The 19631-nt window shown below is 41.4% G+C and overlaps 1 protein-coding gene across 1 annotated transcript in view; it reads left to right on the top strand.

Moving 5' to 3' along the window:
- adgrl3.1 (adhesion G protein-coupled receptor L3.1) overlaps window positions 1–19631 on the top strand; it is a 113363-nt gene that overhangs the window by 70699 nt on the left and 23033 nt on the right. Inside the window, exons 8-15 of the mRNA XM_034130465.1 lie at window positions 1717–2142; window positions 3227–3330; window positions 4149–4334; window positions 5838–5876; window positions 13165–13348; window positions 17060–17182; window positions 17414–17619; window positions 18936–19112. Of these exons, the coding sequence (XP_033986356.1) occupies window positions 1717–2142; window positions 3227–3330; window positions 4149–4334; window positions 5838–5876; window positions 13165–13348; window positions 17060–17182; window positions 17414–17619; window positions 18936–19112 (1445 nt within the window). The remainder of the gene's footprint in view (window positions 1–1716; window positions 2143–3226; window positions 3331–4148; window positions 4335–5837; window positions 5877–13164; window positions 13349–17059; window positions 17183–17413; window positions 17620–18935; window positions 19113–19631) is intronic.

Genomic DNA, 19631 nt, shown 5'->3' with positions numbered 1-19631 from the left:
TGTGCTTTCCATTTGTGCAGAAAATCATATAATCAAGAATGTTAACATCATGGCAGACTTGAGGAAAGTCACACAAGGCAACTTCACACTTTCGCTACCCCACCTGGCAGCAAATGATAGCTTGAACACCCAGAGGACCCCATCACCCAGAAATCATGTAGCATGATGTTGGTGTACTTCACACTTTTCAGAATAAAAATAAATCTTGTTGATATTTTCTGGTCGGCATGGAGATGGTGGGGAAAATCTTTTTAGGAGAGTTCAACCAGGTTCAGTCGTCCCTGTTCTTACAGTGTGTAGAAAATATGTCCATTCTATAAATCCAAAATGTATCTTGTCAAGGTGACATTACATGACACTGTGACAATTCAGCTTTAAGCTGCTTTGTGATCTAGGGCCTCTGTCTGTTTTTCTGTTTGCTTGTTGCCTGTATCCGTACCTCAGGAATCCACATGTTATGGGTTTTTAAATAGGAATATGAAGTCAAAAATAAAGTCTAAAATAAAGTGTAGAGTTATTATAATAGTCACATGATGTGGAAGCTCTGCAGGTTCGGACATACACAGGATGTATGTTTTCTTCTTTGATAACAAATTCCTCCAAATATTCTTGGAGATCGTTTATCCCAACCTAATTTAAGGCAATCTCAGCTGGATAATTAAAGTGTTCACAGTGAGGGACAAAGCTATTCCCTGCTTTGTTAAAGAATGTCTCCAAGTAAAAAGGTGACTATTCAAATGGGCCCCAACTGAATTCAATATTACACATAATGACTTCCAAATTATTGGAGACCGAAAAAAATGATTCAAAGGGAAAGTGACAGAAAGCTGTAAATAATTATTTCCCTCTACTCAACTTTCGATTCCTTCAATATTGATTTGTAGCATGTGCAGTTGAAAGCCACAGGAGGGAAGCAGATGAAGTGAGATACCCTGGTGAAGTATTTTAACAAGAGGACGTTAACACTGCATGCACATGCTCTATTCCTCTCTTCATGGCCCCCTAATCCATCTATTCTTTATTTCTGTCCCCTGAACAGGGTCAGTCTGAATAATTGAGTATTTTTACAATGAAATATTGACAATAAAAGAGCGTGTCATATGCATCTAAGTGACCTTTCTGCCTTGAGTGATGTCATTGTGTTATGAATCATGCATGAAACGTTAAAAAAAACCTTGCACACATTTTCAGGACAAACCAATTGTTAAGTTTTGCATTCATACAATATGTCATATCCAGTTTGCACACAAATTGTTGTTTGAAAATATATTCTGAACTTGGAAGTAAGAAAAAAAGCCCCACAGAAATCTGGCATATTGCGACAATGATGAGGAATGAAACACTAACATAGGGAAGTCATCAGAAACACGAGCTACTCCCTGTCACAGCTATTTAGTGCTGTGTACTGTAAATGAGTGCCTGCAAATGTGTTTGTGTCAGTTATTTTAATACTATTTACGCTTGCAGGGCACTAATCACAACATGTTGAGCTGACACAGATAGTTCGCTTGATCACAGTTCTTTTAACTCGGTTGTTTTTACTTTAGCATCTAATACATTTTGGAATCATGTCCTCGCACAAGGTGCTCATAAAAACATCCGGACTCCAGTTGTGTTGGGACCTACAAATCTGCACAACACATATTGGGTCCTGGCTCTTTGTTCAATAGCCAAGGTGATGTAATGTTAGTTTAAACTCTCTCTCTTTCTCTTCAGACTATCGCCCACCTCCCATTATGCCTCCAAACCGAGGAGGAGGAGGAGGCGGAGGGGGTCCAGTTGTAGGCGGAGGTTCCTCCTCTTCATCAACCAGCCGCACCACCACCACTCGTTCTCCTCCCTACTTCACCACCCCCCGGCCTCTCCTCACCACCTCCCCTGGCCAGCGCTGGAGGACCACCACCACGGTTCGTCAGCCAATCCCGGTTCCCGCCGGTGGCTCAGCATCCGACACCAACCAGATTCCCGACACCAACCAGAAAGGAGGGCGCTCTCCCCCGGTGCAGGTCCCCCCAGCGGCCCCTCAGCCTGCTCCCCTGCCTCCACAAGACTTCTGCAGTCCAAGGCTGACAGCCGAGATATCATGGCCCCGGACGCAGCAAGGCCAGAAAGCCAAGCAGCCCTGCCCTGTAGGAACCCTGGGTAAGAGGCTGCAAGGCAGAGAGTAGGATGTATAGCTGAATTAACATGTTAGGATGTTAGTAGATGGTTGGCAGGAGTATGTCCTAAAGGTTTGTCCATTGTCTTCTTTGCAAACTCTTCCTATGAGTGTAAACATGTTTCATTGGCAAAGGTGGACATTTTTTTTTATCCTTTTCCTAAGTAAAAGCATAACCACCATTATTAAATTCAAAAGTCAAAGCAGCAGAACAGAGCATCTTTTATGATCTTAGTCTCATCCTGTAAAAAAGTATATAAATGCTGTAGCTGGTCTATATACTCCACATTCTGCTGGCCTGTTATTCATAGAGTGCATCACACTGTATGAGCTGCATGTGTGCTTGCACGTGAAACCTTACCCTGTAAAGTAACAAGCTACTATCTCCAATAAACAAATGTAGTCAAGTCAACACAAATGTATAGACCACATTTAAAGACAATTACATTTGACCAAAGTGTTAACAAAAAACATCAAATGTAACTGGAATTGTATAATTGTACATTGGTCTACATTTGTTGTTTTTAAAAGTCACAATCATTCAATTGCGTAAAGTAATCTGTCGATATCATATTTTAAATGAAAATTAATAGAAAAATGGTTATATGCAATGGACACAACAACAAGATGTAAATGTGGCAGTGGGAATATCTGACAGTGAGGAAAAACATTTTCTACAGAAATGGACAATCCTTGATCACCCATTTGCATTGCATTGTATTGGTATCGGCAGCGTCAGTGTAATTGAGAGCAGTTACTGTAGATGCAATGGGTCAAAATGTGGAATATGGGGTGTCTTAAAAGTAAGACGTATACAACATATACAATTGAAAATGTATTTCAGCAGAAGTTTCTCTCAACACACAAACACTTCCTTAGAAGAAGTTCTCCTATTTCAATCAATTAGCCCACATGACAACTGTGATTCTTCAATCCTCCTGGCATCCATCCACACACAGACGCACAGACACACACTGCTTTAGTGAACCCTAAGCATCTCAAGAGTCTTCGGGTCTCCTGGTGAATGTCAGCTCTGTCTTACCCCGTTTGTTTTTGCTTGTTTTACAGGCGTGGCCACGTACGTGTGCATGGCCCATTTGGGCTACTGGGATCCCAAAGGGCCCGACCTCAGCAACTGCACGTCGCCCTGGGTCAACCACATTATGCAGAAAGTAAGTCAGACCGCGCTGCTGGCCCCAATAGCTCCCACCGAGCCCTCCTAAGGTTATATGTTATGGATATGGTCCTTGAGCAATTTCTCACACATGAAGACACACTGACTACAGGGGAAGATTGTAGCCATGTTTCCATCTTCAGTTGTTAACCCTGACTTGTTGTTGAGATCTAAGAGCATTCATTTAGCTGTAGGGGTATGGAAATGTCCAATAAGGTCATTCACTCACGCTGTGCTTTCATCATAATAAGCTACCATGCATCGTAATAGCTTAATTTACATAGAAAGCATTCCTTTTGCATGGGAAAACATTACTGTGTTCTTCGAGATGCTTGTAGATGTTCTCAAATGGGCCACAAGGCTATAAGGGTTTTCTTTATAGGACAAAACAAGAAGAAATGGTCTCTGTGAAATCAGCATTTCAGCAGAGGTGCTAAATTAGGAAACGTCTGTAAATTATTGTTAGATTATTTTTTAAGAGTTATCAGTTGCTGGAAACAACACTGACCTTCTCTTGCCCTATTGCACCCCCACCCCTTTCTTCTTCTCATCTTCCCCATTCCTCTAAATGTACTTTCCTCACTCCATCTTTCCTTCACCTCGCTGTGCTTCATCTCTCCTCCTTTCATTTTAACTTTTTTTCTCTGAGCCCTTGTCCCCCACACCTTCCTCCTCTTCACACTCTCACTAACTTTGCTCCCAACTTTCCCTTCCCTTCTCACCTGATCTGACTTTCTTTTTTTTTTACTTTCATCCATCTGTCGAAATCTTTGACTTTTCTCCACTCCCCGCCCCATCACACTGTTTGGCTCACAGCTCCGTTCGGGCGAGACAGCAGCAATCGTGGCCAGAGAGCTGGCAGAGCAGACCAAAGGTCTTCTGCGTCCTGGCGACGTGCCATCCACCGTGCGGGCCATGGCCCAACTGGTGGAGCTGCTGGACGTACAGCTCAGGAACCTCACCCCCGGGGGCAAGGACAGCGCAGCCCGCAGCCTCACCAAGGTACTGCTCCAAGAAACCCTCCGTTTGAAGGTTAATGTATTGTGAAGGGTTGAGTGAGATGAATGATTTTCTTGCAGGCACTGATATGGAGAAGAATGCAGGGTAAAGGAAATAATACTAAGTGAATGAGGGATGAAGGACAGAAAAGGGAACAGAAACCTAGATAAATAGCGTCAGTGGTTAGTGGTATTGTCTTATATCAATCTTCAGGGGTTTGAAATGTACATTTCCAGATAATAATAGCTGCTTTTAGAGATTATTTTATCCTCTTCTAGGGGTCTTAATAACACGTTTTGCTCAACATTATAGGTAATAGAAGACAACTTATAGTATTTGGCAACTCAGATAGAGAATGAAATTTAATAAACCTCTGTTTTGCCCTGGGAGATATTCTTATTAAAACATACAGTACTTGAGATAAAAACAGGCTTGGGACACACTTTATTTCATAGCTCATTGTTTAAAGAACTTCAGACCTTTGAGCTATGGCTATGAAGATACTGTCGACTAGCGGGCTTGAGTGCTTACTTCTGGATTACATTAATGGAAACTCAATCCTGAGTATGCAAAAGATGACTTTCACATCTCTGGTAGACGAGGAAAGAATTGTGTTCTGTGCTTTGTTTCATGTACGTAGGCAATCAATTACAGTGAGATAAATCATTGGGGAATGGCTGGCCCGGCTGGCTAATTGACTAACTGACTGGATGGCGGACTGTTTCCTGATGGTCTGCTGAGGTTAACAGTGATAGGCGGGGTTTAGGAGCCAGATTGACAGATGCTGCCACCTCTTATAGAATCACTTATTTGTTTTTTTCTCATCTGTGGCTCAGTGGCTCAGTGGATTCACTAAACAGTTCCTCTGCTCCCTCTAAGTTATTCAGTAACACGTGTCGAGTGCATACATACCAGAGCATGTGTAAGTGAAACGATTAATCTGCCTTTGCTGTTGACCAAATGGCCTGTTAAAAGGTTGAACTTGTAGAAAAAAGTCCTCCATAAAAGAGGAAAAGCATTCCTCTTGTTTTCAATAATAGCCCAATTATATATACCTAATTGAGTAATGTGTCAGCTTATTATGCAAATGTGTGTTAGGAAATCGAATATGACCGATCAAGCACGAGCGGCGTAGTAATTAATGCCATCAATTAACTTGACAGTAGATGCAGAGAATGAGGGGAAAAGGGAGCAGAGGAAAAATAAAATGATAAAAAAAAGATCTGGAAGAAGAAAAGGGAAAGGAATAGTAGAAAGATGGTTATGGGAGAATGAATGAAAAAAGGGGCGAGAGAGGAGAATTACAACATCAAAGAAATTGTGTGCAATGTTAATGAAGTCGGTGTCACTGCCTGTATTCACGCAAGTGTGTGTGTGTGTGTGTGTGTGTGTGTGTGTGTGTGTGTGTGTGTGTGTGCGTGCGTGCGTGCGTGCGTGCGTGCGTGTGTGTGTGTGTTTCTGAGAGGTGTTGTATATCGCTAACAGCTAAATTGTTTGAATTTGCAGCTTCAGAAGAGAGAAAGGTCCTGCAGGGTTTTCACACAGGTATTTCAGCTTCCTGGTATCGTTGATTACTTTACATATGACCCACATGTTTTGTTTTCATTCTTTACACTCGGCATGTAATTCGCAATTTCAGCTTGTGTGTGATTACACATTGCAGCGCTCGACGTAGAATGTTAATTCTATGCTGCTGCAGCAGTTGATTGAATGATTTGCATCCCAACCCTTTGAGGAGGTCTGCCATTAAACGGCTCGAGACCACAGCGTGCATCAGGGTCACTGCTAACAAAAGTTTGGGTCTCCTCAAAGGGTTTGCATTCTGTTGTTTTCAATTTCACTTTTTATCAGAATCAATGGCACTGATAAGAGGCCATGATCAATATCAATAATAGCTCATCTATTGTGCGGTTTTGTCTGCAGAATTGTAAACAGGGCTGCCTGAAACCAAATGACTCGCTATCCATCTCCATTCACTGAAATGCCCTCTCTCTGCTGTATCAGAGAGAGAGAATGGAGTGTGATAGATACTCTGTTGCATATTGCTTGGTCACAGCCTTCAGTGACTTAAAAAAAAGAATACCGGCTTTTGTTTGTGGCTCATTGTTCATTTATTTGCGTCCTTGTTGGTCTGCTTGCATTGATGTTTGTTCGTGCTGACGCCGCGGGCTAACACCGTGAACGGAAAAGCCAACATCATTTAGGCATGTTTCTGGTCAGCTAAAATCACTATTCAGATCATCAAAAGACCCCACCTTCCTCAACCATGCACTGTAGATAGACTGCAGTGTCTCTCTTTTTCCCTCCCTGCATCCTCCTACACACACACACACACAACACACACCCTTGATGGGCTAGCTCTTTTTCTCCTGATGCAGGCTTTTTCCCCCACTCTCCCCTGAAAAGTCTTAACGTCAGCACCAGTCAGCAATGTCACATCATAGAACATGGCTTAGGACTATGCAAGCTGACACACACACACACACACACACACACACAAACGCTACAAATATTTATTTATTTTCAACAATGATCTCATCCCGTCATATCAAGACGGTAAGACATTTTGATGCGCCCCTCCTTAAACCAATACATGTTGAATCTCAAGGAGTGGCTGCTTTCGAGTTACAGGTCAAAATCAAAACGTTTCACCATACACCTTTGATACGGCAGGGCGCTGGGAGTGATCGATTATATAATTAGCCTTAGTAATGTGAAGCAAAATTATACCAACAGTCCCTTACTCTGCCAGATAGAAATGTGCGTGATTAGGGATGTGGTGTGGTGCTGCCCTCTCCTCGTTAATTATCTACAGCACTAATTGCCAAGTGAGGAGAGTGGGCAGGAGGTTTGGGTTCTTAATAGAGACGAAAAAATAATTGAATTCTCTTTTTTCTTCCGTCTCTCTCTCCTTCTCTTTCCCTCTCACACTTCATCTCTCCTCCTCTCTCACTTCGTTTGGGGAACTGGGGACTCGTTTCATGTATACTAAATTGGCAATTTATTCATGATGAAGTTGGTGGTGTGGAGAGGCTTTCATGCTGTACGGTGGATTGATGGAGGGAGGTAGAGTCTGCAAGGTAGACTGAGAAACAGAGAAGGGGGTAAACTAGGGGGGAGGGGGAGGAATTAAACAGAAAGAGGAGAGTCACAGAAACAAAAAATGGAATGCGAGAGAAAGAAAAACAATAAAGAGGTTAGTGAGGAGACAGTGATGCTCAATGACAATGTCTAATTTGCCCTCTATTTATGGATGGCGGGTCAGAACATGACATGCTGCGAATTTAAAGCCTGATTTAGCTGCAAACTCATCCTGTCAGGGAAGACAAACTCCAACAACAACTGACAGATAAGCCTGCTTCTCTGATGAAAACATTTTCAAAACATGCTCTTTCTCGCAGCTCAGCCAAGCGAATAAAAGAGGAAAACAATCCATTCTTTCTTTCCTCTTCTCTCGCCCCTTTCTTACTTTTTCAATTTTAACTCTGCCATTTTGCGAAGTTTGTCTTTACTGTGTGTGTACACATACTGTACATAAATGCTCAAGGGCCCATGCTCCCCTTCTGTAGCTGGGAGTAGTAGAACAGCCCAGCTCTAGTCTGTCTTGCCGCTGCTGTTTACGCTGGATTACCCCAACGCTTCAAAGCATTTCACTTCTGCCCCATTTACTGCCATGTGAGTGTGTGTTTGCGTGCCGTGGGTACGCGTACACTCATGCGCGTGTGTCTACCCTGTTATACATAGACACACACATGCACACCAACTACACCCTTATCTGTCTCTGCAGAGTCTCTCCCCTCTTTGAAGACCTCTAAAAAAAAAACCTGTCTCCATTTTAGCCCTCAAGTCCTCATACTTCTGCAGATAGAAATGTCACCAACGGCACTAGAGCTTACAGGCTCACGCACACAGAAACACACACACACGCAAACAAGTTGATTACATCTTTGAGTTTCTGATGTGGAGATGTCTGGACCTCAAGGAAGTCACACCCCTTCTTCTCCTTACCTATCGCTCTCCTCGAAAGATCCAATCGCAGCGCCAGCGAATTAAATTTCAATGAAAGAATTATATGAAATTGAAAATGCAAGGTAATCAAAAGTTCAATAAAAAGCAATGAAAAGTTTAATGAGAGTAGAAAAGGGGGGTTATCTGAAACACATCAAAGTGAGAGTACTAGCACTAAGATCGTGAGCGAATGGAAAGCAGTGCTTCTGCTGTCATATCTGCCTCCAGAGCACCCCCCCCCCCCCCTCGTCTATCCCTCTCTCTCTTGCCTCCACTGATAGTGTACAGCAAGTGGAGCAGAATGATGCACTGCAATGCTTCTCCCAGCCCCTTGTGCACACCCTCCAACACACACATTTTAATGCCATCACACATAAAAGCACACTTTCATCCCGGACACTATAACAATGCACGGCAACAATGTATGGCATTTATATGTCACTGCATGTGGCCTCGTTCAAGCACAAACTGCATTAGAACAACAACGAAAGCATTACTTCCACAATTCAGGCAGTTGATAGGAAAAGCGGGTTTTCTCTAACTACTATGTTTGTGGTTTTGGCAATATTTTCATTAATAATTGCACTCATCAAGTTAATTACAGGGATTTGGGTACATTACAATATTAGGACGTCCAACAGTGCAAGAAACACAAGCAGTCGGAAATCATTCAGGTTTTAAACAAGTCTCCTTCTGACAAAGCTATTAGGAGGAAAATGGCAAATTGTAAAAGGATTACTAGTTTGCTCACATTTTTCATGCAGGGTTAAATGTTTTTTGTAGGGGGAGGAAAACGTAGGCCAATATGGGTATTATTGTTTATCTCAAGTGAATGTTATGTTTCTTGAAATAAATTAACTGAATAAATAAGTGTTACCCAAAAGTTACTGGTTGAATAGCTGACTTAAACTGTACTGAGAAAAAGTAAGAAGTAGGTCAATTACAATGTACTGTGCAACAATTTCTATATTAAAGTTTTGAATAGGAAAGGGGGAGAGGTAGAAATGAATATCTATATGATAATGTTTTATGTAAAACTATTAAATTATATTATGGTTCTACCATAAAGTGCATTAACATGACAATGTGGAGTATAGCCTTAACATCCCTACAGAGCTCTTATATCCATAACATAAAACACGTTCACTTTCTGTTGAGAACATTCAACAACCTGTATGTCAAACTGAACTATCGATTAGGGCTATAAGCGGGAAAGAGAAAAAAACACAAAAATGACAATAAATAAAACGATTTAAGACACCGCAGCGGGTGCAAAAAGCTGGCTACAGAAATCAAATAACCCAACACTCCTTATAGAATCAACAGCAGAATAAAACATAACCAAGGCAGACTACAGAGAGATGTATAAACAATATAAACAGCACAGCGGCTGCAGCCACAAACACATTATTAGAGAGCTTGACGGTTATAACACATAGCGCACTTCACGCACGCATAAGCACGCATACGCAGCTTCCATGACGGTCTCGGGAGAAATACAACCATCAGATGCCCCTTTCACACCAACGCGGTTCCAGGGCCGGTTCGGAGCTAGAGCCTGATAAGCACCGGTGTTTCCTGTTCACACCGCAGCGGAGTCGGCTCTAAGCACCGAAAACCGGTGCTTCCCAAGCACCAAAAAATTGTCGGTCTAGAAGCAAGAACCACATACGTCACGCTTACGTTGGAGGGGGGGCGAGATTAACCTGAGCTAACAGTTTATGGCGAGTACGGCAAATACAAGTTGTAACAAGCAGTAGCGCTGAGCAAAGTGACTAGAACGCAACCACACACTTGTAAAAAAAACACACTTTATAAAGTCAGGCAACACTAACCAGGCTTCGTGTGATTCTGTTTATTTGTACCTTACTTTGACCATCCGTTCGCTGTTATTGATCATTGTGGAGAGCAGGCAGACGTTTTGTTTTGTATTATAGCAGCTATCGGATGGAATCAATACATGGGCTGCACAGGTTGTCATGTCCGACTATCACAAGTAGAATCATGATGAAAAATACGCCGGTAAAATGTGCCTGTAGAAAACGGTTTATGCCACAATAGGATAGCAACAACAAGTAGGCCCCTAGTCAAGATTTAGCTTTGGTTGCTATGCTAACATCACCCATTTTATACCAGAGAAACTTTCATAACAGCGTTGTGATGCCAAACAGCGTCAATTCATACTGAAACACATTCACTTATGGGGAATTGGGGATATGTATCAGATGTTGGAAAGTCATTCTGTGAGTCTTTTGAAGTCCCACTTATTTTTCTCCAGGTATCACTTCTCTCGCTCGTTTATTCTCAAACATACTACACCAGGCTATGTTAAAGTATATCCAGTCCACTTTAGCCTCTCTGTCACACCGTGCGCCTCAAAGCTTTCAAACATGTTGAGCTGGATGAGGCTCTGGAAATGTATCAATAAAAAACAACAAAAAGCCTTAACACAACTCACTAGATGTAAAAGTTCCAGACAAAATGTAAAAATACTAGCTGCAAGGGCCAGAAAGCATTTTAGCATTTAGCATTCTAGCCAGACCCAGCATGCACCTGTGTAGCACCTGTGTAGCACCTGTGTAGCACCTGCGTGTCTGTTGATGTGGGTCACTTAGTGGACTGGCCGGCATTAATTAAGGGAGACACAATGTTTTTTTTTTAGTTTTCTTTTTAATTAATTTGTTTTCCTTTAGCCCACTGTTCACAAACAGCTGTGCCCAGACCTAACCTCGTTCAGATAATCTAAATAAATTGTTGGCTTGTTTCAGGGCTTCAACTAATTATTATTTTAATCATGAATTAATATGTTGTTTTGCATATAAAATAACAGAAACTAGTAGACTAGAAAATCCATGTTTTATCTGATCAATATTGAAAAACCCAACCACATTAAAAAGAGCATGTAGAAATGGCAAATGTTTGGAATTGTTACAAATGAAAATGTATTATCAAATGTATAATTATTTTTATTATCAACATTTTGCCAGATTAAACGATTACTCTCTTGTCAAGAACATTTCAGAGAATATTAAAAAACCAGAAAATATGGTTTTGCCTGGAAAATGGCTCAAATAATTGGCCTAATATTACATTTTCCATAAACCACAATTTATTAGAAAGGCGTATTGAAGCTTGTAGTCTTCCGTCACACTCAGCTAAATGACTGAGACAGAAACAGATTTGCCGGTGTGTATGTATGCAAGGGTGTGCTTCATATCCACTCCTGCTTATTCTGCTGGTTTACTGAAGCAGTGGATTAATTAGTTTTTGTTTACATGTTGCCCTCCCAAACTCATCCAATATGCATCCTAATTAACTGCTAGCGCTAAAAGAGGACATCATATTATCATATTACCTTGTTGGCTAAGCACCCATTTTTTGTGTGCGCTACACTGTATCTACATTTGGATATCACACCCCCAAAATAAACAGGTAGGATTAGCTCTAATTCCAGAGGACAAGTGCACATTTTGTAGCACATGCTATCAACACTTGAATGATTCATTACCTGCAGTGTTTCTCTACTTACTACTCCTTCTCTACATACTGCAAACAAAGACAATTGCTGTTGCAGCCTTCTTTCCTCCCTCTTGGCCTTAACACTGAGTGAGAAGAGAAGGAAGGACGTCAGATGGTTGATGTGTGAATGCCAATAAACTGATGTCTTTCACTCTTCCTCTCTGGCCTTGCAATTCCCCACTGGACACCCCCTTTGCTTTTATAATGGCACCTGCGTTCCCTTTTCCATTTTCCCATCCACCCTCCTTAAGAGAGAGAAGCATTGAAAATGTGAGTGATAAGTGAGGGATGCGAGTGCGTTTTCAGAATGGTGGTTTACAGTCTGCGAAAGAGAAAATAAAGAGACAGACGGGACTGTGAGATGTGTGTGTTTGATAGCACCTGTATTCGCTTTTCCGCCTCTCTTGTTCCCAGCGGACGCCTGTCACAATGGACTCACTGGACTGTTTTATCGCTCTCCCATGGCTCTCCCCTTCTTCTTCTCTCCCACCAGCTCTATTTTCTCTCAGTTTCTTTATCTCTCCCAGGGTCTTTTAGGATGTGTCTCTGTGTGCCTGTGTGTATATGTGGGGTGTTCATGTCTGAAAATGAGTTGTTGAATTCTTAAGAGCAGAAAGGAATGTGTGTTGGAGACAAAATAAGTATTGTTTCCTGGAGAGCGACTCATCTATGTGAGCCAACTCTTCTCTGTTTGGTAATATTTTTGGATTCGAAACCGTTCAGCGCGGCTGGATATGACCCAGCAGACATCTGATAAAACGTTAATCTTTTCCCTCAATCACAAGTTTTCAAACTCAAAGATAAGACTGTTGCTTAGTCTTAAAAAGAGAGGAGAAGGCGGGGGGAGAGAGAGAGAAATGAGCCAGGTTTGGGGGTGTAGACACATGGTGATTGCAATCAGCTAATTAGCTTAGCTTGATTTTGAGGACATCTGTGATGGATTTTCAATCACAACATTCTTTTTATAAAGATAGAAGAATAAGAAGGTGGTAATGAACATTATAAAGTGCAGACCATAACTTTAGACATTTATTTTTCATTTAACAGCTGTGTTTTGCCTTTGTTACGTCTGCATGGGAATGCCACATTTGCATCGCTTACATCTTATTTTTGCGTGTCATGATTTCTCACCATGATAAATGAAATTCCACTGCATTCTCAATGTTGCATCACACTGACTGCTGTCTTCAGTGGAGAAGCAATGCACTTTTTTACTATGATTGATTTGCCATAATTACCTTCAGTGACTGAAAGTGTTAGCATTAGCTTCCTCCTTGTGACCTCCGTGTTTCTGCTGCTGCCCTAGGCTATGGTGGAGACGGTGAATAATTTGCTGCAGCCACGAGCCCAGGCGGCCTGGAGAGAACTGCCCACCAGCGGGCAGCTTCACTCAGCCACTCTGCTCCTCGACACTGTGGAGACGGGAGCTTTTATGTTAGCCGACAACCTCCTCAAGACCGACACTGTGCAGGAGACCACTGACAACATCCGTGAGTACATTTTATTTTGTCCCTCCCTATCTTCAAAACTCAGTTGGACCCTGCAACTGTCACAGAGCCTGCTGAGATGCCCTGGAGCAAGGCACTTAACCTCCATTTGCACTGGTGAAGCTTCACAGTCACCAAGTGTTGAAGACTGTGTGGCTGCAGCAGGCGTGTCTCAAATGTTGAATTTATGGCTAGGCTAGAACAAAAGCATCTTACATCTTGTTGAATTTTACCTAAGTACAAAGTCCTAAAGGAAATCATTTCTGCAACATGCTCAGATCTATGTTTTATAAGACAGACCAAAAACAAAGTATACAATCTAGCTTCACACGGCGTAAACAAAAAAGGCTATTGTTATCTTTTGTAGGGCAGAATAATGCTATTGTTTCTCCTCTTTGACTGTTACGAGAGTTACTGCCTGGCTGCATAATAAATTGGTATTGGTTACAGCAATAAATGACAAAGAGTATTTCATTTAAAATGACATAAAGAGTAGTAGAGGTGCCATTAAACATCTTGGATTGCCAGCAACGATACCTTTGTAAAAACCCTGCTTTTTAAATATAATAAACATCATTATAATACTGTATACAACATGATGTGTTTGTATATTATGTCATACTATGTAGGTTTTAGTTAAGATACATTTTCTGACAAGAATAATTTCAGACTGACTCCTCAGTGTAAAACATTTCCTGGTATTTGTGTGTTTTACTCAATTAACCATTCTGACAAATTAATAATTTGTGTGCATGAGTAAACACATCAAACAGAAAAGAAAATCTGTTATCCCTTCATTAACATTCAACAGATGCCAAAGATAACCATGTTGAATTTCATGTATCCCAGTCTCGAATCAGAATACAACTGTTAAACAGAAGTATCTAATTTTGAGTCCGGATAAAACGTAATATAACCAAATTGGAGGGAGTCTAATTTCACAACACTTTTACTAATTCAATAATCAAATCTCCTCCTTAAATGATGGTCGTTCCGTGATTGGACTTGAAACAATCATTTGTAAACTCATGTCCTTGTGTTACAATAGTAGGCTACCGAACAAATGACTATTCCAAAAAGCATTATGTTCAAATGACTACCTTATACCTGTCAACCTCCATAAACATAGCGAGGCAAAAAACATAAGGGAAAAATTATATCTCTGATTGTATTTTCCAAAGATTATTAACTATTAATTGTACATGTTGCTAACATTTCTGCTAACAACGTGTACAATATACTTAATTTACAGCTTTATGCGCCCCTATTATGTAGAGCCTGTTTTATTATGTATAGCAGGCGTGTTAAAGAGGTCCAGGTTATCCTTTCAGAGGTATTGAAGGGTCACATCCACAGAGACCCATGCTCATCTAACTGTCTTTAGGGATCTAAGGCAGGGATGAATTGTTTTCCAAAGACAATAACACTTATTTATTTATTTTTCCCGTATTTTCTTCAATTTTAGGCAGAATTGACAAAGCAGAACAAAGCTAGTTATTATGGGGTTGTGCACATCGCTCTACTCTCCTCTCTTTCCCCCCTCCTTCCATCCCTCCTCAGCCTCTCTCACTAATCCTCTCATCACTGGTCCATAGAATAAGGCAGAAATACTGAAGAACAAAAGCCCTCTTTGCTTTTCACGCCTTTGGTTGATGATATATCTCTGAGCCATCTTTTTATCTGCCGACCAGCGAGTTGCACCCACTTGTGTTTCCCTTGATTATCTTCCTGTTTACTTCCTTTTTGATTTGATATTTCAAAAGCTCCTACAATTATTCCCCCCCATCACTAGGATTCACTGGGCTTGTATATGACCCAGGAGGAGATGAAAAGTCATGAAGGAGGAGCTGGGGATGATGAGTAAAGAAGAAGAGTGGATGAGTGCATGCTTGAGGGTGATGATTGTGGTGGAATGTCAAATGATGCTCTAAGGGTTTTCTTTGCTCACTTTCGCATCAGTAAGCAATGAAATCAAATCTATTTAAGTCACACAACACGGGGATATCATTAGAGCATTTATTTGACTTGCCGGAGACAGAAAGCAGAGAGAAATTTTACAAAATCATTGCTTTCAACATGACTCTTGCTCTCTCTGAAACAATCCCAACCATTGCCATCCTACACATTTTTTACTTTATATAATTTCAGACTTGTAACTCATCCAATTTCTTCTCCTCTCCTGAAAGCACCACATACATATGGTTACATAAACAGTCATCGAGATGTAGGCTACCACATCTCTGAAAAGTTAAAACAGGAAATCATATTTTTTGTGGGAAATTTGGTCTCTGCATTCCTCTCCTTTTTGTGCCGTTAATCTTCCCTCCCAGCTAATCCAGTGGGCAGATCCACCATGATTATCTCTCCCTTTTATTCATAACCGCCTCTCATCTCTTTCTTTTCTCTCATCCTCACTTTTCTCTCTCTCCGGTTCCTCCCTCTTCTCATTGCACTTTTAAACCCCCGGGTTTTTTTTTTTTTAACAAGTCTTTCAAAGGAGAGTGAGCGACAGGAATAAATTATTTGAATGACACATTTTAAAGAAGCCCCTGCAGCTACAGTAGGTGATATTATTGTGTTAGATTGTTTGTGTGACTATGCGGCGCAGTATTAGGCGTATGAATAAATTGTATTATTATTAGAACCAAAACAGTGATTTGAAAGGATAACACAGCGTGCACGTGTGATAACGATAATGAACAAGTGTGTATCTTAGGAGGTGGATTGTCATTACAAGCAAGCTTTAATTAGATTAGACTCAGCGTGCTTTGATATCCCGTCGTTGTGTGTGGGTGTGGATGCGTGTGTTTGTATGTGCGCTTCAGTGTGTGGGTGTGTGTGCTAATTTATGTGTAGCTTGAATGTTTAGTTTGGCTCGTGTGCAATAAGGGACACTTAACCAGTGTTTCTATTTCTTTCTGCCATATTTGCATATCAGTGTCTGTGTTTATGTCTGCATGTCTCACTCTGCCTCCATTTCCTCTCTCCCATCCTCAGCCCCATCTCTTGCCTTTGTGCCCTATCTATTGTTCTCTGTGAGAAAACATAGACTTCCTTCCTCCTATCTCTCCTCTAAATGTCTCTGCTCATTCCCCATGTATCGTGCTTTCTCTGACTACCCTCTTTCCTTGTTAGCTACTCCAGCACTTCACTCTGACCTCATCAACTTTCTTTTCATTTCACCCTCTTCTCCCACTCCACCGCCTCCTGCGCTCTCTTTCCCATCCCAGCACGTCCTTGTGTTGTTTATTTGATCAAGGAGCTGTTTTCACCATGAAAGCAGTGTCTTAATCACCGAATCACTCAGAAGCATGAGATAGAGATACAGCAAAGGTATAATTAGTCCTTAATTAGAAACTTTATCTAATACATTACACGGCCGTAATCAGGAATGCGCTAACGAACCTTGATGGTGAAATTAGTTTCCCACAATACAACAGAGAGGTTGGATTATCTACCTCGATGTGTTGGACCAGTTGCCTGGAGACATTGTTGCCTTTTTCAGTATGAAAATTCAAGATGTTTCATTTTGCCAGCTTTTTTTTCATTTTCTTTGTTTAGACGAAGCAAGGATTCAGGATTCATGCTCGTGTGAAGCACTTAGTGAGAAAACATGGTTATTACAAGAGGCTGCCAAACAAACCTGATGTATCATGCTATGCTGTGACTTGACATAAGGGTGTGTGTGTGTTCGTGTGTGTGTGTGTGACGCAGAGCTGGAAGTGGCCAGGCTGAGCACGGATGGGAACCTAGAAGACCTGACATTCCCTCAGTCAGAACTACATGGAAACTCCATCCAGCTGTCAGCCAGCACTCTCAAACAACACGGCAGAAACGGTACAAGAGAACTCTCTCATTATCTCTTTTTCTCACTCTCACTATTATGAGGTGTATGACCTCGCTGTCTTTCTCTCCCCCTCTCTCTATTTCTGTCTGTTTAACCCACTTGCAATATTTTTTTCCCATCATTAAATTGTTCTCTTATATATCCAGTGCCTATTTTTATTATGGTTTAAGCCAACAGCTATCAAGTGCATCTCCTCCATTTTCCCGTGTGTCTTCTTACAGGGGAGATCAGGATGGCCTTCGTGCTGTACAGGAACTTGGGGGCCTACCTTTCCACAGAGAATGCCAGCGTCAGACTGAGCAGCGATGCAGTCTACCCAAATTACTCCGTTATCGTCAACTCCCCGGTCATCACGGCATCCATTAACAAGGACAGCAATAAGGTTTACCTGTCTGAGCCTGTGGTCTTCACTGTCAAACACCTACAGGTAAGGACGATGCAAGGTGCTGACTTCTTTTTTAGGATAAAGGATAAGGCTGATATTGTGTGTGTAGCCAGGCTTAAAAGAGTTTATCCCTCTGTGGCAGAGACTTCCACTGCCATCCAAAAACGTAATAAAACACATTAATGAGCCACACAGTTGAACAGGGAGACATGTTTCTTCATTAAAATGAACATGGGAACTGTAGTTTATTATGATTACATTTCACACGGTTCTTGTGCTATAAATACTCGAAAGAGCACTAAATATCTGTTAATCCACAGTTTAGAATAGTTCCTAGCAAATGTACTATGTACTCCTGAAGTAGCTGTTAATAATAAGATAACATCTACAAAGCCCAGCTGTCCAGGAAAATGATTGAGCATTTATACAAATAAAAAAACATATATTTGTGGATTGTTTTTGAATATGTTTGACTTCATTAGAACAGACTAAGCCTGAGTCAAAATAATGAATGGTTAATTCAATGAATAATGAAATAACGTAAACCCTGTCCTTTAACAGACTCTAGACCTGAGACACAAACATGAGTATTTGAGACTTGATTTTGATTTGATTTATGTGGGCTTGACTTAGTTGAATATTTCATTATTATGCCTAAGTATTTAAAGTTCTTGGTCATCATTGTAACTGATTTTCGAGATGTCTTTACAATAATTGACTTGATTGACTTGCCCAATATACCACAGCAAGGCCTCTGGTATTGACAACAATTAGAGACTGAATAAGAGAAAGATTCCATGCTTCATACTTTATAAATTGTGCTACTCAGCGCAACACTTTTATCTTGTGTTGCTCACTCAACAAGGAAATGTTGATCCAGTTGGTGATCCAGCTTGTTGGCAGCAATGTGTCACTTGCTCATTTTAAGAGTAACTTTACAAACCCAACACACAAAGCTTCATCCGTTGACACAACACAAGCAGCGTATACACTTTACAATCTCACACAACAATCACGGACACAGCGCCTCCTGCCATGGCTCTTTATTTATTTGTTGCTGCACTCTCGCATTCTGTCCCTTCTGTTTGTTGTTTTGTTGTCGTGTGTGCTTGACTCCCTCTCTGTGTTCCTTCCTCTCCATCCCTTTCTGCACCAATCCCTCCCACCATTTTCTCACTTCCATTGGCTCTCCCAACACTTAATCTTTCTACCTCCCACCTCCCCATGACTAAGTGTCCGTTCTCTGCCTTCCCGCTCCCCTACCCATTCTCATCTTTGTTCCTCTCTCTCTCTGTCTCAATTTCTTGCTCCATGTCTCGGATTTTCTCTCACTCTCTCTCCTCCTCCCTTCCCCCTAGCATTCGGAAGAGAACTTCAATCCCAACTGTTCATTCTGGAGCTACTCCAAGCGCACCATGATGGGGATCTGGTCTACCAAGGACTGTCGTCTGCTGGCGACCAATCGCACACACACCACCTGCTCCTGCACACACCTCACCAGCTTTGCAGTGCTTATGGCCCACGTTGAGGTGAAGGTAGGCGTTCATTCTGCTGTGCCTGCCAAGCGGGGATGGGCAGGATCAAAGGGTCAGTTGTTCATCATTTGATTAGCAGTGGCTGGCAAGGCTGGTCGACAGAATCTCAAAAGAGGCAAGGAAGGAAGAGAAGGAGACCACAACATCTGGGAAATAGATTAGCCCTCTGCAAGCTCTCCACTACTGAGTAATCATACTTGGCAGGAGACATTTTACAATTGATTCGTCAGGCCAGATGACATTAGTTTGACAGAAAATTAAAAAAGGAAAACAATACAATCTATGGAGTTCTGTATTACCAAAACAGATGCTTTTTGAATTAACTACAGAAACTTGAACCTAAAAAAGGTGCAGGTCCTTTCTTATTGTAAAAATTACATTTCACAGATCAAAAAGTGAAAGGGGCTCATTTATTTTGATATCCATGAGTCACTGTGGGCGGTGGATAAAAACCTCATTGTCCCGCTGTGTGTGGGATAAGCACTCTTTGTCTCCCTCTTTTGTTACGTTAAGACCAAG

This window comes from Trematomus bernacchii, unplaced genomic scaffold (assembly GCF_902827165.1).
Source record: "Trematomus bernacchii unplaced genomic scaffold, fTreBer1.1, whole genome shotgun sequence".
NCBI classification, from domain to species: domain Eukaryota; kingdom Metazoa; phylum Chordata; class Actinopteri; order Perciformes; family Nototheniidae; genus Trematomus; species Trematomus bernacchii.
Note: the sequence above shows the minus strand (reverse complement) of the source record. Positions and strands in the feature narration are given on the sequence as shown.